Here is a 22,287-nt window from a genome sequence, read left to right on the forward strand (position 1 = left end):
TGTAACATCATTGCAGATTGTCTCTGTAACTAACATGATCACATCTTTCTTGCAAACTGTCAGAGTTGGATAATGAAAAGATTAGCAGGAATCAACCAAAATATTTATGGGCAGGGCTATTAATGTTGAATTAACCAACCTTTCTGGGAGCTTCTTTGTAATTCTGCAGCCAAAGCAAGTGACACAGCAATCAAAAGGGTCACAAAAATACAAGGTATGATAAAAATCAGAGGTCTCTGCTGGTTGAAGGACTCTGTGAATTTTTGATAGCCTGAAAGCAAAAACATTTAATAATAACACAAAGTAAAATGGCCTCATGAATTTCATTTACTTACAAATACACCAACAGTATGCAGGAGCAATGAAAACTTACAAAGGCAGTAATATGAAGGTTGAGGCATATATTAAAGGTTAACGTTGACATGTAGAGAGTTGGCAAAGTAATGAGAAACCTGCAAATGATACATGAACTAATTGGTGGCAAATAATGCTCAGTCTAGGTATGCATTCAGTGACACTGTTTCGACTTAAGATTGATGGATTAGAGTATATTCTAAATAAACAAATTATGGAAATGGTGAAAGGATTGTAATTGGTGATACACACAATGCAACAATTGGAGAATTCTAACAGTTGTAGTACAATTTTAGATCAGAGAGAGAGGACAATAAGAGCATGGAGTGTTTTGAATGCAAGAATGAGTGCGTTAAAATCAAGATTCAATTTAAAATGGCATACCAGAGCAAATCAAATTGACATCTTCTTTATGTTCACAGTCATGATTGCCCATAACTGACAATTGGCAGTCCCACAGGAATAATTCACTCCCCTTGCATTTAATTTCATCAATCCATATTGTGCCATTTCCTCTTTCAAATAGCATCTCTTCCGGAGCTGACACTGGATGACCACAGTTTAACTGTCTACAGACGACAGCAGCAACATGCTTATTCCAGGAATCATCACAAACCGTTCCCCATATACCATTGAAGAATATTTCAACTCTTCCAGAACAATTATTAAATCCCGCAGCCAGCCGCAATTCTGCAGAAACAAAACATTACGTCTGAGAATTTCAGCTGTTTTAACTTTCATTTGAATACAATTACTTTATTTTGGTTGTCTTGCTCAGAATGAAAAAAAAATTATGACACAGTTTGTTCCATTTACAAAATGGGCTGCAGTAACTCACCAAACCTCCTTCAACGGCTTTTTCGATACACAAAACCTCCAACTCAAAGGTAAACACGGTCACTATATGCATGGGAGGACCAGCAGCTGCAATGTCACTGCAATCTAGACCTCATCTAGATTTTCACCTTTTTTCATCTTGTCTTTATTGTCGCTCAATCAAAGTCACCTACGTCCCCTACAGAGCAGAACTATGAGTGTTCCTACATCCCAAGGAGTGCTGTGGATCATGAAAGCAGATCACCACCCCACTCTTATGAGGAATTAGGGACAAAGGATAAACTCTGGATTAGTCAGTAACAGCCAGGTCTCATAACCAATTTTTTAGAACAAAACTAAACACACAGGTCTGGAATAATTTGCTGCAATATAAAGTATAAATTAATTAGCTAATTTGTATAGCAGAAGAAGTTAACTCCTCACTCTCGTTTTTACTAATGTTTAAAAAAAAAGAGTTTAAAACATGGAAATGGCATCATATTCATTTACATTAAGCCTAAGTGTAACTGAAAGTGTGACATACAGTTATGCAGAACTTTGCCAAATTTCAAAAGGTTTCAATGACCTCTAAAAGGAACAATGTGTTAATTTCAGTGTGAAATACTGAATAGATGTGGACTGACAGCTGATGTTGTGTTTGCTTGTTCAGATTCTTTTCACCAATATTTTGTCCCAGGATTAATCATTCAACCCTTTCCATTAATTAGCAATATCAAATTATCAAGTTTTTAATGGCTACTTCAACCAATCCTGATAGGGTAAAACCTGCTGGCATAAAGACAATCGCGCACTGGACATAACTCCGACAAGTGCACTTGTTACTGTACTTAAAATAATTGGTATTAATCATGCAAAATAATTCATATTAGTGGTGTAAAAGTTGAGGTGATAGATAGATTGTAAAGAATCTCTTTGGTATTGACCTCTGAAATTCCACAAAGAAACAAAAACAGGAATCCGACTGCAGAACATTTAATCACATGCATATTAATAATTACCAAAGTTTTCTGAAACTCGTTCAGTTTTGCTCTTCTTCATATCTCCCTTATTAATCATTTCCCTTGGTCTTCGTTCTAAAAAAGAAAATTCAATTACTTCAGCAACAACTTGTTTGTACAGCATACTAAACGTCCCAAGCCACTTCACTGCACCATCTTAAAACAAAATCTAACATGGGAGAGGCACAAAGGAGATGTTGGGTCAGAAGATAAAAGTCATGGTCAATCATGGTTAGATTTTAAGGAGGATTGTAAGTGATGTACAGCTGTCGGGAGGTGTAGTGAATGAATTATGAATCTGAGAATCTAAGCAATTGAGTATAGCTCTGTGAATTGTGCAGCAACTATAATTGGAAATGCCCAAGAGACCAGGCTTAGAGGATGGCAGGTACTTTGGAGAGTTATGGGGCAGAAGGAATTTAAAGTAACAGGGAGTTGTTAAGCCATGAAAGGAATTATTAACGGGGGTTAAAATTTCAAAACAAATTGGTGTTTGATCAAAAAGACATTCAGCTGTGACAGCAAAGGCTTCATCTGCACACTGACAATAAAAAATGTGCATAATCTCAAATTTATGAATGATAGAAATATTAAAACATTGGTGAAATATTTCAAGAGAAATTGGTTCCATTTGCAGTTCTCACCTGAACAGATGACTCCAACATCCTCCCCATGGTTACAGTTGTGTTCACCCCATGGTAAGGATGGACATTGCCACAGGAATGTATCCTGCAACCGACAGCTCACATCATCGAGCCAGATCTGTCCAGAACCGCTTCCAAATGTAAGAGCACCTTCCACAGATTGGGCAGATCCACAGCTGAGCTGCTTACAAACAACTTCTGCTTCCGCCTTTCCAAAGGAATCAGCACAAACAGTCCCCCAGGTCCCATTGTAGAAAACTTCGACTCTGCCCTGACAAGGGTTCGTTCCATCCTGCAGCCTAACAGCTCTGTGGTCTATAGAAGAAAGAGTGAATTTAAATCTGAAACAAAAGCAGAGATTGCTAGTGAAACTCAGCATGTCTGGCAGCATTTGTAGGAAGAAACTAGAGTTAGTGTTCCAAGTCCAGTGACTTGATCAGAACTGATAATATGTGTGAAAAACTGATAGTTATGCTGAAAAAGAGATTGGGCGGGGAGTGGGGGAAAGCAGAGATAATCACCTAGATCGAAATGGAACTGAGAGAGAGAGAGAGAGAGAGAGAAAGAGATGAAATGGATAATTGAACACGGGATTATGGGTGGCAAGCCAGGAGCAAAGATAACCTAAACAAGGCATAATGAGGACAGCAGAGAATGGATAGGCTGTGCTAAAGGTAAACTACGCAATGTGATAATAGGCCTGTGAGTGGGTGAAAATCGGTTGACTGTGCTAAAAGCAATCCCATGTCATAACAGGACTGGGTGTGGAGATGGATAAAAACAATAGAGGGGTGGAATCAGGCTGTAAGGTTATTGACAACAAAAACAGAAATTACTGAAAAAGCTCAACAGTTCTGGCAGCAATTGTGAAGAGAAATCAGAGTTAATATTTTGGATATGGTGACACTCCCTCAGAAGGGATCCGAAACCTGAAATAGACCTGAAACGTTAACTCTGATTTCTCTTCACAGATTCTGCCAGACCTGCTGAGGTCTGAGCTTTTCCAGCAACTTTTGTTTCTGTTCTTGATTTACAGCATCCACCATTCATTTGGTTTTGTGAAGTTGTTCAACTTGATATTGATTCCCAGTGATTGTAAGATCCCCAAGTGGAAAATGAAATGTTCATGTGGAGGCTTGCTGGAACAGTGCTGCAGGCCTGTGACAGAAATGTTGGTGTAGGAACATAGTGATGTGTTGAAGTGGTCGGCAACCGGAAGCTCTGGATAATTTTTATGGGCAAAACACAGGTGTTCTGTGAAGTGGTCACCCAATTTGCATTTCATCTCCACAGTATACAGGAGACCATGATTGAACAGTGACTGCAGAAGACTAGATTGAATGAATTACAGGTAAACCACTGCCTAACCTGCGAGGTATATCTTAGGTCCTTGGATGGTGAGGAGGGAGTAGGTAAACAGGCAGATGTTACACCATCTGCGATTGCATAGGAAGGTGACATTCGAACTTGAGGAGATGCTGAGAATTAAGGAGGTGTGGACCAGAGTGTCCCAAACGGAATGGCCTCTGCAGATTGCTGACAAAGAACTGAAGGGGAATATGTACCTGTTTGTGGCAAACTGTTGGAGTCGATGGAAATGGCAGTTTACAATCCTTTGGAAGCAGTCCGGTGGGGTGGTACATGAGGGCAGGGGGACACTATCGTATTTATGGGAGGGAAGAAAAAACGTGAGGGCAGATGTTCAGGAGTGGAATGGACATAGGTAAGGACCCTGTTGGCCACAATAGCAGGGATACTTTGATGGAGGATAAAAGTGGGCATTTCCGGGACCCCTTCTGCACAAGGTGTCATCATTACAACAGATTTCTTGGAGCTGGAGAAACTGGGAGAATGGGTTGTAGTCCTACCAGGAAGAAGGGTGTGACAACACATGGTCCAGCTAACTGTGACAGTTGGTTCGTTTATAATGAATATTGGTAGCCAACCTGTCCCCAGAAATGGAAAACAGGGTGGTCAAGAAAGGGAAATGAGGTATCAGAGTTTAACCCAGATGAAGGTGACAGCAGAGCAGAAATTGTAAAACGAAATTGACAGTTTTTTCCAGTTCAGAGTGAGAGAAGGAAGCAGCATTGATGATATCATCAATTTTTCAGAGAAAGAGTAGTGAGGGGGCCATGTAAAACCCGAACAAGGAATGTTCAAAATACCTGACAAAGAGACAGGCAGAACTGGGGCCTATAATGGTACCCATGGCCACACCATTGTTCCGAATATAGTGAGAGGAGTTAAAGAAGACATTGTACAAAGTAAGGATGAGCTCAGCAAGGTGGATAAGAGTGATGGGAGAGGCTCAACATCATGTCTAGCCTATAACTCATTGAGGTGGGGGCAAAGAGAGATAAAATTAAGGCCTTTGGCAAGGTCAGAATGTTTCACATCGAACTTTAAACTTCATTGGCTGTTAATTCAATTGTGCATTTGAAACATCAGGCTTTCTGTTCAAAACTAATGACTTTTCTCAATAAGATCCAAGAACCAGCCTAAAAGAACAATTATAGAGTCATAGAGTCATAGAGATGTACAGCATGGAAACAGACCCTTCGGTCCAACCCGTCCATGCTGACCAGATATCCCAATCCAATCTAGTCCCACCTGCCAGCACTAAAAATATGTGATTTAGAATCTGTTCCACTGTCTCTCCTCCTTTCCATTATAAATTCATGGCTTTTCCCATTAATGACAGTATTAGGGGAAAAGAAAGTGTAAAAAATCAGTTATCACCATGCCTATATATGAATGTGAACCCATTCAGAGAATTGTTAAAAGCCTTCTGTTTGACAGGACTGGAAAGAGTGAATATTTGAAAGGGCATGTTACCTGAGCAGATAACTCCAGCATCTTCTTTATGATTGCAGTCGCTTTCACTCCACCGCCCCACCAGACATTCCCATAGAACAGAATCATTCAAGCTGCAGTTCACATTGCCTAACCAAATAGGCCCCAGGCCTGGACCAAACCAACTGGAAACTGTTGCATTTAGAGCTTGTCCACACTTCAGTTGGTTGCAGACAGCTTGGGCATCTGCTAAATCCCAGGAATCATCACACACAGTCCCCCAACTTCCATTGTAGTAAAGCTCCACTCTTCCAGCACAGCGACTTCCACCATCTACTAATTTTAACTGAATATGATCTGAAAGACAAATAATAGTATCAAACATTTTCTTGTCCAGATTACAATTCCTGTCTGTATGTAACAGATTTGTTGCAAACACATATCCCATTTCTCATTTTTTGCATGCAATGATCAGTTTGTTCCATGGTTTATGCTTTTTCTTCCCCATTATCAATTCAAATTTTTAATCAGTAAAGGATCAAGGATTATAAGGCAGAAAAGTGTAGTTGAGGATTATCAGGTCAACCATGATCACATTCAATAGTGCATTTGATGGGCTGAGTGGCATACATCTGCTCCTTTGTCCACAGTCAAAATGAAAATGACCTGCCAAGGATTATCAACTACAACCCCTCACAACATTAAAAATAATCATGGGTTTGAAAGGAAAATGTAAAATGACAAAAACTATGATTTTAATATGCAGAGCTCAACTCCATTTGAACCTTGTTGAAAAATGATGGTCTACAACTTTTAAAATCCAGTCTCTTTACAAAGGCATCATAGTTTTTTCAGCATTTTTGTCAATCTCTAGCTGAAAGTTAATGTTGATTAGCTTGTTATATGTGCCAAATATATTGTCATTAACTCAATCGGCGTTGAGATTCAAAATTGTCAGGCTATACAGTATTATAGGTTTACTTCACAAAATTACATTAGTGAAATTATTAGACACAGTGAAAATACTACCTCCACTGAGCACTTATAAAATCTGAAGTTGACTCTTGCTGTAACCCTTACTGTCAACATTCTAAGTGGTTATCTTAAACTAGAAACTGAGTTGGAGGCATATTAAAATTGTGACAACAAGAAACCAGGAATTATTTGGTGAGTAGCTCATGACCTGTCTCCCCAACAGTCTGCCTATCATCTATAAAGCACAAAGCAGGAGCATAATTAAATATTCTTCATTTGCCTGGGAATGTGCAGTTCAAATAACACATCTTCCAACAAAAATCATCCCACTTCCCAAGGACTGCAATTCATCACCTTAAGCATTCATTTCCTTCATGATCAATACACATGGCAGCTGTTTGTGCCTTCTGCAAGATGCGCTGGAATAATGCAAAAGACTCATCTGACAGAACCATCCAAACTTGAAGTCGTTGTGGTTCTGCTCGCCGAGCTGGAAGTTTTTGCTGCAAACGTTTCGTTCCCTGGCTAGGGAACATCATCAGTGCTGTTGGAGCCTCGTGTGAAGCGCTGCTTTGATGTTTCTTCCGGTATTTATATTGGTTTGTTCTTGCCGCTTCCGGGTGTCAGTTTCAGCTGCAGTGATTTGTATGTGGGGTCCAGGTCGATGTGTCTGTTGATGGATGTTCTTGCCGTTTCCGGGTGTCAGTTTCAGCTGTAGTGGTTTGTATATGGTGTCCAGGTCAATGTGTCTGTTGATGGAGTTTGGGGATGAATGCCATGCTTCTAGGAATTCTCTGGCTGTTCTCTGTCTGGCTTGTCCTATGATAGTGGTGTTTTCCCAGTCAAATTCATGTTGCTGGTTGTCTGAGTGTATGGCTACTAGAGATAGCTGGTCGTGTCGTTTTGTGGCTAGCTGACGTTCATGGATGCGGATTGTTAGCTGTCTTCCTGTTTGTCCTATATAGTGTTTTGTGCAGTCCTTGCATGGTATTTTGTAAACTACGTTAGTTTGGCTCATGCTGGGTATTGGGTCCTTTGTTCTAGTGAGTTGTTGTCTGAGCGTGGATGTTGGCTTGTGTGCTGTTATGAGTCCTAAGGGTCGCAGTAGTCTGGCTGTTAGTTCTGAGACGCTCCTAACGTATGGTAGAGTGGCTAGTCCTTTTGGTTGTGGCATGTCCTCGTTCCTCGGTCTATCTCTTAGGCATCTGGTAATAAAGTTGCGTGGGTATCCGTTTTTGGCGAATACCTTGTATAGATGTTCCTCTTCCTCTTTTCGCAGTTCTGGTGTACTGCAGTGTGTTGTGGCCCTTTTGAATAGTGTCCTGATGCAGCTTCGTTTGTGTGTGTTGGGGTGGTTACTTTCATAGTTTAAGACTTGGTCTGTGTGTGTTGGTTTCCTGTGTACCCTTGTGGTGAATTCTCCGTTGGGTGTTCTCTCTACTAACACGTCTAGGAATGGGAGTTGGCTATCCTTTTCTTCTTCTCGTGTGAATCGGATTCCTGTGAGTGTGGCGTTGATGATTCGGTGTGTTTTTTCTATATCTGTGTTTTTGATGATTACAAAGGTGTCATCAACATATCTGATCCAGAGTTTGGGTTGGATTTGTGGTATGGCTGTATGTTCTAACCTTTGCATAACTGCCTCTGCTATGAGTCCCGAGATTGGTGATCCCATGGGTGTTCCGTTGATTTGTTCGTATATCTGATTGTTGAATGTAAAGTGTGTGGTGAGGCACAGGTCCAGTAGTTTAAGTATGCCGTCCTTGTTGATAGGTTCGGTCTCCTGTGTTCTGTTATGTATGTCCAGTAGGTTGGCTATTGTTTCTCTATACAAAATACCATGCAAGGACTGCACAAAACACTATATAGGACAAACAGGAAGACAGCTAACAATCCGCATCCATGAACATCAGCTAGCCACAAAACGACACGACCAGCTATCTCTAGTAGCCATACACTCAGACAACCAGCAACATGAATTTGACTGGGAAAACACCACTATCATAGGACAAGCCAGACAGAGAACAGCCAGAGAATTCCTAGAAGCATGGCATTCATCCCCAAACTCCATCAACAGACACATTGACCTGGACACCATATACAAACCACTACAGCTGAAACTGACACCCGGAAGCGGCAAGAACAAACCAATATAAATACCGGAAGAAACATCAAAGCAGCGCTTCACACGAGGCTCCAACAGCACTGATGATGTTCCCTAGCCAGGGAACGAAACGTTTGCAGCAAAAACTTCCAGCTCAGCGAACAGAACCACAACAACGGATACCCAAGCTACAAATCTTCAATCAGATTTTAAACTTGAAGTCTTTATCATCTGGATGGACAGATACATCAGGCACATGGCAACACCACATTCTGAAAGCTCGCTTCAAGACACACACCATCATGTCTGGGAGATTCTACGACTAGCATATTAAATGTTTTAAGTACAAATTGCTTTTGATATAAGGATTGCTTGTTTCCTTTTAGAATTATTGAGGGCTACAACAGAGAAAAAGGGCCTTTCAGCCTATCAAGTCTTTTGCAGTTAAGATGCATGCGCCTGATTGTTCTAATCAACTTAGGGCACTTGGTCCACAGCTATTTCCTGATGAAGGTCTGATGCCTGAAATGTGGATTTGCCTGCTCTTCGGATGCTGTGCTTTTCCAGCAACACATTGTCAACTCTGATCTCCAGTATCTGCAGTCCTCACTTTCCCTACAGTTATTTATGCCTTGACATCACAAATGCATCTAAATACATCTTAAATATTGTGAGGATTCATAGGCGTACCACACTGAGATAGAATCTCTACACAGTGGCTCAGTGGTTAGCACTGCTGCCTCACATCAGCAGGGTCCCAGGTTCAATTCTAGCCTCTGGCGACTGTCTGTGTGGAGTTTGCACATTCTCCCTGTGACTGTGTGGGTATCCCCCTGGTGCTCTGGATTCCTCCCACAGTCCAAAGATGTGCAGGCCAGGTGAATTGGCCATGCTAAATTGCCCATAGGTTAGGTGCGTTAGTCAGATGGAAACAGGTCTAGGTGGGTTACTCTTCGGAGAGTCGGTGTGGACTTGTTGGACCGAAGGGCCTGTTTCCACACTGTAGGGAATCTAATAAAATTCCAGTGTGGAAGCAGGCCATTCGACCCATTCTGAGCACAACTCTATTTAGCATCCCACCCCCGATCCTACAGTCTTGTCACTATGGGCAATTTAGCAATCCAGGGAAGAAACCATCGCAGGCATTGGGAGAATGTACAAGCAGACAATCGCCTGAGGGTGGAAACGATCCAGGATCGGTCTGCTATGAGGCAGCAGTGTTACTACTTAGCCAACTTTAGTGAATTTCAGATTCCCACAACCCTTTGAGTGAAAAGTTTCTCCTTACATCCCCTTTCAACCTTCTGCCCCTTCCCCTTCCCTTAAATCTCTGCCCCGGGTCAATGATTCCTCCATCAAGGGCAAAATGGTTCTTTCTGTCTAATCTAGATAACTTTATACTGTACACCTTGAACATGTCCCTTCTCTGACTCCTCTGCTCCAAAGAACCTAATCTCAGACAATGAGGGCGGTGTAGTTCCCTGCTGATCGAAATAGACCCGAATCTTACCCGGCTGGGGAGGATGATGTGCCATTGCAATTAAATATTAAACCGTCATCTGCGTACCCAAGTCAGCGTCGGGATCGACCACAATCCCATGTACACTGGAGACTCAATAGCGATCTGTAATCTACCTACCTTACCGGAATAGGGAGAGAGAGAGCTTAGAAACCCTGACCAATATGACAACAATGGAAAGGAAAATCCACGAGAAAAAGCTATTAACCTTTCCTTGCACACTTCATAACCATTGCAGGATAGTTACAGCACAGAAACAACCCATTCGAATGAACACTGCTATTCGAATTCAGGCCTCATTATCTAAACCAATCTTAACCTCAACTTTTTTTTAGCTCTTCATATGGCACCTACTTTCCCATTTCACGACACAATGGACAGACCTATCCAGTCCACGTCGTTCTAGACACCCTCTGGGAAAGAAATTGCTCCTGAATATTACATTAGTTTTATTTTTTACTCTTTATCCCATAGCTGGCAGCAGGACATTGGTTAGACCCGAGGATATAAAGAAGGTCATACCAGAGCACACCACTCCCCCGTCATCTCCAACTGATGACTGCTCCGTTTTTGTAAAACTGCAATTCCAAAGGAAGGGTTCACTTCCGTTGCACCTGACATTACTGATCCAGGTCGGTCCGCTGCCTTTCCCAAACTTCAAGTGGTTGTAAATGCTTATTGCAGAGCCACACTTCAGCTGTCTGCACACCACTTCTGCTTCATTGAAATTCCACTGAGTGTCAATCACTCTCCCCCAAACACCGTCATAATAAACCTCCACACGGCCTTCGCAAATGCTCTGTCCGTTAGCCAATCGTAATTGCCAATCTTCACCTGTAAGAATGCAAATTTATAATCAACGTTCATGCAATGTTTCAAAAAGACATCATCTGAACATAAATTATGACCATTAGTCTCATTGCGCGATTTATCTATTCCCTCAATTAATGAGTAGAGAATAGAAAGCAGACAAAGAAAGTAGCCAGCATTTGAAATGTTGAGATCGTCAGGAAGATTAATGATCTCATATGCTCAGGAGAACAAGGTCTTTATGAGTGCACAAAATAAAAAAATGCGTGTTGTCAATTGCACTATTTTATACTCTTTCAAGGGATGTAGCTATCGCTGGAAAGGCCTGGTGACAGTTTGTGACTTCCATGAATCTTTACAATCTTATTCTGCAGGTCAAGACGTAACTCTTTAAGGGAGTGAGTTCCAGGACCTGAAGGAGTACGATAGTGCTGGAAAGTTGGTATCTTACCAAGTAAGTGTGGTGTCCCAGTTGAAAGGAAATTTATTGGTGCAGGTGTTCCCCTGCTTCTGTTGTCTTAATCTCACAAATGATCAACGTCTTAGTCTCAGAAGTTGTTGTCATGGAGTCATACAAGCACAGACACAGACACTTTGTTCCATCTCTTCCATGCTGACCAGATGTCCTCTCCTAATCTAGTCCCATTTGCCAGCACTTGGCCCACATCCCTCTAAACCGTTCCTGTTCATATACCTATCCAGATACTTTTTAATGATGTAATTATACTAACCTCCATCACTTCCCCTGGCAGCTCATTCCAAACTCACACCACCCTCTATGTGAAACCCTTAGGTCTCTTTTATACCTTTCCCCTCTCTGTTTAAACCTATACCCTCTAGTTCTGGACTACCCCACCCTAGGGAAAAGACCATATCTATTTATTCTATCCATGCTCCTCATTATTTTATAAACCTCTATAAGGTCACCCCTCAGCCTCTGATGCTCCAGGGAAAACAGCCCCAGTCTATTCAGCCTCTCCAGGATAGCTCAAATTCTCAAACACTGGCAACATCCTTGTAAATCTTTTTGAACCCTTTCAAGTTTCACAACATCTTTCCAACAGGAAGGAGATCAGAAATGCACATAATATTCCAAATATGACCCCACCAATGTCCTGCACAGCTGCAACAAGACCTCCCAAGTCCTCTACTCAAAGCTCTGCCCAACAAAGGAAAGTACATCAAACACCTTCTTCACTATCCCATCTACCTGTGTCGCTACTTTCAAGGAACTATGAACCTGCACTCCAAGGTCCCTTTGTTCAGCTACATTCCCCAGGAACTTATCATTAAGTGCACATGTCCTGCTCTGAATTGCCTTTCCAAAATGTAGCATCTTATGTTTATCTAAATTAAATTCTATCTGCCACTTCTCAGCTCATTGTCCCATCTGATCAAGATCAATGGGGCTTTGATGTATTGTTACAGTGAATCTTTGATTTAGTGCATGGTTAGTTGCATATCATAACTGAAGGCACCCTCTCAAGATGGGGGTTCATCTCCACAAGACCATTCGCTATAAAAGCACAAATAGGCCATTTGGCCCAATTGAGTGCCATCATTGGATTGTGGCCGATATGTTTATCAACTACATTCTCCTGTATTCTCCACATAACCCTGCCTTAAATCAACTCAATACCTTGTCCTCTTCAGTCCACTGCAGCAATGGGTTTCAGAGAGTCACCACCCACTGGTTGAAGAAATTCCTCCTCATCTCAATTCTAAAGGAGGTCTCTTCATTCTGAGGCTGTGCCCTCAAGTCCTCATCTCTCCTACGGATGGAAACATCTTCTCCATGTGCTCTGCATTCAGGCTTCTCAGTATTCTGTAAGTTTCAATTAGATCTCTCTTCGTCCTTATAAACTGTTTTAAGTTCGTGCCTCGAGTCCTCAACCACTCCTCATATGACAAGCCCTACATCCTTTGATCATTCTTGTCAACATTGTCTGGATCCCCTCAAGGCCACCACATTCGTGCTTAGGTATCGGGTCCAACACCATTGGTAATTTTATAAATGCAGTCTGATTACAGTCTCATTACATGCTCAGCTGTACATCTCTGCTCTTGTATTCTCTTGTACTCTCTTGAAATGAATGGCAACATTGCATTGACTGCTAACTGAATCTGAATGTTAATCCAAAAAGAATCCTGGACTAGGACGATCAAATCCCTTTGTGTTTCAGATTTCCAAATCTTTCCCTATTTAGAAAATAATCTCTGCCTCTATTCATTTTCACCAAATTTCTTAACCTCAACTTTTCAACATTATATTCCATTTACCACTTTTTTGTCCACTGTCTGAGCCTGTCCAAGTCCTTCTGCAGCCTCCCCTGTTCTCTCAACATGGCCAGTCCCTCCACCTATCTTTGTGTCATCTGAAAACTGAGCAACAATGCCCTCAGTTTCTTAAACTAGATCATTAATGTATAACATGAATAGTTGTCCCAACATGGACCACTGCAGAACTCCACTAGTCATCAGCTGCCATCCTCAGAAAAACTCCTTTATCCATACACTCTGCCTGCTGCGAGTCAGACAATCCTCTCTCCGTGCTAGTACTGTCCCCCTCACACCAGGAGCTCTTATATTATTTCACAGCTTCCTGTGCAACACCTTGCCAAAGGTGTTTTGAAATCCACTATCGTATTCACTGGCTGTCCTTTGTCTAATTTGCTCATTACCTACTCAAAGAATTCTAACAGATTTGCCAGGCATAACCTCTCCTTGACAAAACTGTGCTGACCCAGCCTTATTTTAATATACAGTTTTAAATACATTGCAACCTCATCTTTAATAATAGACTCTAAATGTTTACCGATGACCAAGATCAGACTAACCAGCTGAAAGCTTCCTTTCTTCTGCCTCCCTCCTTTCTTAAATCAAAGCGTCAAATTAGCCTTTTTTCCAGTTGTCAGGGACTCTCCCTGACTCCAGTGATTTCTAAATGTTCACCACCGATACCTGAACAATGTCCTCAGCAATATCCTTGAGAACTCTGGGGTATAGTCTTTCTGCTCCAGATGATTTATCCACCTTCAGACCTTTCGGCTTCTCACCACATTCTCCTTAGTGATGGTCTCTACACTCTGCCCCCGACTCATTTGAAGTTCTGGTATACTGCTGATGTCTTGCACTGTGATATATGATGCAGAGTACCTATTCAGATCCTCCACCATCTCTTTGTTTCATCTTCCCCTTAGCATGTTTCTTCTTTCTTGGGATGAATTTCTGCTGTGCCTCCAGAACTTCCCCCCAGAGTTCCTCCCATTATTGCTCCTCTGACTTCCCTGCTAGGCTCCCCTTTCAATCTCTTGAAATGAATGGCAACTTCTTCCTCATGTCTTAGTGGTTTCCTTACTTAATTGGAAAACTGATACATCTGATGCAATCCTCTCCCTCTCAAACTGTGAGGTGAATGCTCTCATATTATGTGGCAGAAAATTAATCAGGAGACAGAAAATACATTTTAAAAAACCCACTGAGGGGCTCTTTCACCTTTAGATCCCTCATCAAGACTACCATATTACACATCACTAAATCTGGAGTTGCCTGTTCCTTAGTGGGTTCAACCACAAGCTGTTCCAAAAAGCCATCTCATAGATATTCACAAATACCATTTCTTGAGATTCACTACCAATCTGATTTCCCCAGTACACCTGCATATTGAAGTCCCTCATAATTATTGTAATAATGCCTTTTTCACATGCTTTTTCTATCTCCTGATTAATTTTCTGCCCCACATCATGACAACTGTTTGGAGGCCTTGGCCCAATCCCAATCAGAGTCTTTGTTTCCTCACCTCCACACATACATATTCTACCCATTCTGACTCCATTTCATTTATTGCTGGGGCAATTTTGCTTCTGAGGAACAAGGAAACTCCACCCCCTCTGCCCAACTACTTCTCCTTTTGATGCAATGAGTAACCTTGCATATTTAGTTCCTAGCCCGAATCTGTTTGCAGCCACATCTCTGTGATGCCCATAATATCATACCTGCCATTTCCAATCTGCACTACATGGTCATTTCACTTGTTTCATGTACTGAGTGCATTTAAGTACAAGATACTGAGTCCTGCTGCCCTTCTCATAGTTATCTCTTTATCTTGTGCTTGACGTTGGATTCTTGACCCTTTCCATATTCTCTGTCCTAATATTTGTTCTGGAAACTTGAATAATCTTTGATGATTTGCCCTTCACCATTTTTGACTATTTCCATAATTTCCATGCAACTGATTACCCTCACTACATGTATTTGGTTGAAAGACCTATCCGCAGACTTAGTTAGGCAATTCGCCAGGATGCCTGACCCATTGTGGTTCAGGTGGAGACTGACTGATCACAACAGCTTCCTCCTTCCCCAGTACTGGTGCTGTTGTCCAACAAATTTAGATCTATTTCTCCAAAAAATTACAACAAAAAATATGTAGACATTGACATTTCTATTGCATGTAAAAGTCCACACATGTCACAGGCAACAGATGATTAAGTAGTGCACTGAGGACCAATTTAAACAGGTTTATATGTTTTCAGTACTACAACTAAGGTTTTTTGGAATATCTAGCCTTTATTGTAACCATTGCACTCATTCATTTTATATTCTAAATATCCAGCAGACCAAATTGAATTGACTGATATTTGACCTCTGGGACTTTAGGAAGATGCCAAAATGGGTGATCTTCTGGGCATTCCTGGTCATACTTGCCTGCACAGGTGTCAGCATTGTCTTTTACTGTGGTAAACTGAGCACATCCATTATTGTCATAGAGTCATAGAGTCATAGAGATTACAGCATGGAAACAGATCTTTCCATCCAACTCATCCAAGCCAACCAGATATCCCAACCCAATCTAGTCCCACCTATCAGCATCCAGTCCATAATTCCACCAAACCCTTCCTATCCAGATGCCTTTTAAATGTTGCAATTGTACTAGCCTCCACCACTTCCTCTGGCAGCCCATACACGTACCACCATCTGCGTGAAAAAGTTGCTCCATAGGTCTCTTTTTTGTCTTTCCCCTCTCACCTTAAACCTATGCCCTCGAGTTATGGACTAGCCTACCCCAGGGAAAAAAGACCTTGTCTACTTATCTATTCATGCCCCTTGTTATTTTATAAACAAGGTCACCCCTCAGCTTCTGAAACTCCAGGGGAAACAGCCTGAGCCTATTCAACCTCTCCCTACAGCTCAAATCTTCCAACCCTAGCAACATTCTTGTCAACCTTTTCTGAACCCTTTCAAGTTTCACAACATCCTTCCATAGGAGGGAGACCAGAATTGCGTGCAATATTCCAAAAGTGGACTGTCCTGTACATCCACAACATTACATGCCAACTCCTTTAATCAATACTCTGACCAACAAAAATGAAAGCATACAAAACGCCTTCTTCACTATCCTATCTACCTATGACTCCACTTTCAAGGAACTATAAACCTGCACTCCAAGGTGTCTTGGAGTGATCAGCAACACTCCCTTGGACCTTACCATTAAGTGCATATGCTCTGCTAAGAATTGTTTTCCAAAATGCTGCACCTCACATTTATCTAAATTAAACTCCATCTGCCACTCCTCAACCCATTGGCTCATCTGATATAGATCCCATTGTAATCTGACATAACCTTCTACACTGTCCAAAACACCTCCAATTTTGATGTAATCTGCAAACTTACTAATTGTACCTCTTATGCTCGCATCCAAATCATTTACATAAATGACGAAAAGTAGTGGACCCAGCACTGATTCTTATGGCACTCCACTGGTCACAGGCCTCCAATCTGAAAAACAACCCTCTACCACCACCCTCTGTCTTCTACCTTTTAGCCAGTTCTAGATCAAAATGGCTAGTTCTTGTTCTATTCCGTGTGATCTAACCTTGCGAACCAGTTTCCAATAGGGAACATTGTTGAAAACCTTAACTGAAGTCCAAATAGATCACGTCTACTGCTCTGCCCTCATCAATCCTTTTTGCTACTTCCTCAAAAAACCCAATCAAATTTGTGAGACATGATTTCCCATGCACAACGCATGGGCATTTATCTACTTTTGTGCATTTCAAGACATCCAGCACTTCCTCCTCTCTAATATGGACATTTTTCCAAATGTCACCATCTATTTCCCTACATTCTATATCTTCCATGTCCATTTCCACAGTAAACACTGATGCAAAATAGTATCTCCCCCATCTCCTGTGGCTCCACACAAAGGCAGCATTTCTGATCTTTGAGGGGCCCTATTCTCTCCCTAGTTACCCTTTTGTTCTTAATGTATTTGTAAAATACCTTTGGATTCTCCTTAAGATTATTTGCCAAAGCTATGTCATGTCCCCTTTTGCCCTCTAGATTTCCTTCTTAAGTATACTCGTACTGCCTTTATACTCTTCCAAGGATTCACTTGATCTCTCCTGTCTACACGTGACATATGCTTCCTTCTTTTTCTTAACCAAACCCTCAATTTCTTCAGTCATCCAGTATTCCCTATACCTACCAGCCTTTCCTTTCACCTTAACAGGAATGTACTGTCTCTGGACTCTCGTTAACTCATTTCTGAAGTCTTCCCATTTTCTAACCATCCCTTTACCTGTGAACATCTGCCCCCACTCAGCTTTTGAAAGTTCTTGCCTAATACCGTCAAAGTTGGCCTTTCTCTACTTTAGAAATTCAACTCTTTGATCTGTCTATCTTTTTCCATCACTATTTTAAAACTAATAGCATTTTGGTTGCTGCAATAGGAATGTTTTTGTAATTAATTAATTTTCCAGAATTCCAGACAGGATTTGACACGGTGACATGGGATTAATCTGATCAATTGGTTCACTTAATTTTGGGTTTATGATTCTCTGCTTTAGGATGGCATATAGCCTAATGTCAAAACTTCTCAAAGTTTTATCCATCATTTGGGGATTTGCCTTTTGTTAGTCTTTTCTTCAGTATTTCTCATTGAGGGAGTGTTGGCCATCTAGCTTGAAGATAATGGTGCAGCATGAGGAATGATGCAGCAAGGATTTACTGTTTTTTGTCAAATAAAACATTGCTGTTTATTATAACCAATAGAACCTGATAGATACCCAGACTGAGTTTTTCGGTTTGCAATGGAACTATCCAATTTAGTGCTGTGTTAGTGGCAAACAATTGTCCTGGGCTTCCTCTGTACAAACATTGCATTTGACCACAATAATAAGTCTATTGTAGTTGCAGCCACCAATATTGCCATCAATATCTGAGATGAGTAGACATGTTTAGGTAGTATTCTTCACTGCACCTGTTCCCTCATTACTTACTGCACAGCTAGATCTTCACAACTGGCCAAACACAATTAATGATGATGGTGATGACACAAAGTGGATTATAGGCATTGAAGAATTTGACACACAATGGTATTGAAGCCCTCCGATTAGTCTGAAAGCAGGCAGACTGTTAACTGATGCAAAATATAAGACCATAAGACATAGAAGTGGAAGTAAGGCCATTCGGCCCATCGAGTCCACTCCACCATTTAATCATGGCTGATAGGCATTTCAACTCCACTTACCAGCATTCTCCCCGTAGCCCTTAATTCCTTGTGACATCAAGAATTTATCAATCTCGGCCTTGAAGCCATTTAGCGTCCCGGCCTCCACTGCACTCCGCGGCAATGAATTCCACAAGCCCACCATTCTCTGGCTGAAGAAATGTTTCCGCATTTCTGTTCTGAATTTACTCCCTCTAATTCTAAGGCTGTGCCCACAGGTCCTAGTCTCCTCGCCTAATGGAAACAATTTCTTAGCGTCCACCCTTTCCAAGCCATGTATTATCTTGTAAGTTTCTATTAGATCTCCCCTTAATCTTCTAAACTCCAATGAATACAATCCCAGGATCCCCAGCCGTTCCTCGTATGTTAGGCCTGGCATTCCAGGGATCATCCGTGTGAATCTCCGCTGGACACGCTCCAGTGCAGGTATGTCCCTCCTGAGGTGTGGGGCCCAAAACTGGACAAAGTACTCCAAATGGGGCCTAACCAGAGCTTTATAAAGTCTCAGGAGCACATCGCTGTTTTTATATTCCAACCCTCTTGAGATAAATGACAACATTGCATTCGCTTTCTTAATCATGGATTCAACCTGCATGTTTACCTTTAGAGAATCCTCGACTAGCACTTCCAGATCCTTTTGCACTTTGGCTTTATGAATTTTCTCACCGTTTAGAAAGTAGTCTATGCTTTTTTTCTTTTCCAAAGTGCAAGACCTTACATTTGCTCACGTTGAATTTCATCAGCCATTTCCTGGACCACTCTCCCAAACTGTCTAGATCCTTCTGCAGCCTCCCCACTTCCTCAGTACTACCTGCCTGACCACCTGACTTCATATAATCAGAAAACTTCGCTCGAATGCCCCCAGTCCCTTCATCCAGATCATTAATATATGATGTGAACAGCTGCGGCCCAAACACTGAACCCTGTGGGACACTGCTTGTCACAGGCTGCCATTCCGAAAAAGAACCTTTTATCTCAATTCTCTGCCTTCTGTCAGACAGCCAATCCTCAATCCATGCCAGTAGCTCACCTCAAACACCATGGGCCCTCACCTTACTCAATAGCCTCCCATGTGGCACCTTATCAAAGGCCTTTTGGAAGTCTAGATAGACCACATCCACTGGGTTTCGCTGGTCTAACCTACTTGTCACCTCTTCAAAGAATTCCAACAGGTGTGTCAGGCACGACCTCCACTTACTAAATCCATGTTGACTTGTTCCAATCTGACCCTGCTCTTCAAAGAATTTAGAAACCTCATCCTTAACGATAGATTCTAGAATTTTACCAACAACCGAGGTTAGGCTAATTGGTCTATACAAAGTTTGTGAGGAGATTTGTAGCTCGGGTGCTCGTTGTTGTGGTTCTGTTCGCCGAGCTGGGAGTTTTTGTTGCAAATGTTTCGTCCCCTTTCTAGGTGACATCTTCAGTGCTTGGGAGCCTCCTGTGAAGCGCTTCTGTGCTGATTCCTCTGGCATTTATACTGGTTTGAATCTGCCGTTTCCGGTTGTCAGTTGCTGTCCGCTGCAGTGGCCGGCATATAGGGTCTAGGTCGATGTGTCTGTTGATAGAATTTGTGAATGAGTGCCACGCCTCTAGGCATTCCCTGGCTGTTCTCTGTCAGAGAATTCCTAGAGGCATGGCACTCATCCACAAATTCTATCTACAGACACATCGACCTAGACCCTATATACCGGCCACTGCAGCGGACAGCAACTGACAACCGGAAGCGGCAGATTCAAACCAGTATAAATGCCAGAGGAATCAGCACAGAAGCGCTTCATAGGAGGCTCCCAAGCACTGAAGATGTCACCTAGAAAGGGGACGAAACATTTGCAACAAAAACTCCCAGCTCGGCGAACAGAACCACAATAATTGGCCTATAATTTTGCATCTTTTGTCTTGATCCTTTCTTGAACAAGGAGGTTACAACAGCGATCTTCCAATCATCTGGGACTTTCTCTGACTCCAGTGACTTTTGAAAGATCTCAACCAATGCCTCTGCTATTTCCTCAGCCACCTCCCTCAGAACTCTAGGATGTAGCCCATCGGGGCAAGGAGATTTGTCAATTTTAAGACTTTTTAGCTTTTCTAGCACTATCTCTTTTGTAATGGCAACCATACTCAACTCAGCTCCCTGACTTCCTTTAATTGTTGGGATATTACTCATGTCTTCCACTGTGAAGACTGATGCAAAATACTTATTAAATTCTCCAGCCATTTCCTTATCTCCCATCACTAGGCTTCCAGCATCAGTTTGAAGTGGCCCAATGTCTACTTTTGCCTGTCGTTTGTTTCTTATGTATTGAAATAAACTTTTACTATCATTTCTATTATTACTGGCTAGCCTACCTTCATATTTGATCCTCTCCTTCCTTATCTCTCTCTTTGTTATCCTCTGTTTGTTTTTGTAGCCTTCCCAATCTTCTGATTTCCAAGTGCTCTTGGCCACTTTATAGGATCTCTCTTTTTCTTTGATACATTTCCTGACTTCCTTTGTCAGCCATGGCTGTCTATCCCTCCCCGGATAATCTTTCTTTTCTTGAGGATGAACCTCTTTACAGTGTTCTCAATTATACCTATAAACTCCTGCCATTTTTGCTCTACTGTCTTCCCCGCTAGGCTCTGCTTCCAGTCAATTTTCATCAGTTCCTCTCTCATGCCCTCATAATTACCTTTATTTAACTCTAACACCATTACATCCGATTTTGCCTTCTCTCTTTCAAACTGCAGACTGAACTCTACCATATTATGATCACTGCTTCCTAAGTGTTCCCTTACTTTAAGATCTTTATAAAGTCTGGTTCATTACATAGCACTGGGTCCAGAATAGCCTGCTCCCTTGTGGGCTCCATGACAACCTGTTCCAAAAAGCCATCCTGTAAGCATTCCATGAATTCCTTTTCTTTGGATCCACTGGCTACATTATTTACCCAGTCCACCTGCATATTGAAGTCTCCCATGATCACTGTGACCTTGCCTTTCTGACATGCCTTTTCTATTTCCCGGTACATGTTGCACCCCTGGTCCTGACCATTGTTAGGAGGTCTGTACATAATATGGACTTTAATATGGACTATTACATATGGACTGTAATAGTTCACAAGAAGGTCCACTTTCTCAGAGCAGCTATAAAGAGCAAAGTGAAGTCATATGTGCTTCCCAACTGTACATCCTATGCAGAGTTATAGTTGGGTCCATCACGAGAAGTGCTCAATAGATCCATTTCAATTTCCTCTGATAATGAAGATAAATTGAAGAGAAATGCGTAACTGACATCTTGGTTACAGATACATCATAAATTAAGAGAACATGCTATTGCACATTTCCACTCATAAACAAGTAACAACATAATTATCAGAATAATTGGTATTTGACAATGAATTAATGCCTACCTGAACAGATGACACTAGCATCATTTCTGTGTGTGCACTGACGGTCTCCGCTGGATGCAATTGGGCATTCAGTCAAACGGATTTCATTGCCAGTGCAAATGTGGATATAATTCCATATTGGTCCATTTCCCTCTCCAAAGTATGCACCTCCTGGAGTTGAAATCGCAGTCCCACAACCGAGTTGATTGCAGACAACAGCTGCATCTTGTAAATCCCAATAGGTATCACATACTGTGTTCCAGGTATCATCGAACATTATCTCCACTCTTCCTGAGCAGGTATCATTACCACCAACTAACCGTGGTCTCCTTTTTCCTTTGTCCAAGAACAATGAACATTTTTCATTGAATT

General features: G+C 41.7%; 1 protein-coding gene across 1 annotated transcript; it reads right to left on the reverse strand.

The window, feature by feature from the left end:
* Window positions 1-724: 724 nt before the first annotated feature.
* LOC132821709 (scavenger receptor cysteine-rich type 1 protein M130-like) lies at window positions 725-22,192 on the reverse strand. The gene is made up of 6 exons (XM_060834416.1): window positions 21,937-22,192; window positions 10,852-11,061; window positions 5,672-6,040; window positions 2,834-3,148; window positions 2,190-2,264; window positions 725-1,044 (listed from the first exon to the last, which is right to left on the reverse strand). Exons 1-6 carry the CDS (start codon window positions 22,190-22,192, stop codon window positions 725-727), a joined length of 1,545 nt encoding a protein of 514 aa, XP_060690399.1.
* Between the last annotated feature and the right edge of the window lie 95 nt (window positions 22,193-22,287).

Source organism: Hemiscyllium ocellatum, chromosome 13 (genome assembly GCF_020745735.1).
Source record: "Hemiscyllium ocellatum isolate sHemOce1 chromosome 13, sHemOce1.pat.X.cur, whole genome shotgun sequence".
NCBI classification, from domain to species: Eukaryota; Metazoa; Chordata; class Chondrichthyes; order Orectolobiformes; family Hemiscylliidae; genus Hemiscyllium; species Hemiscyllium ocellatum.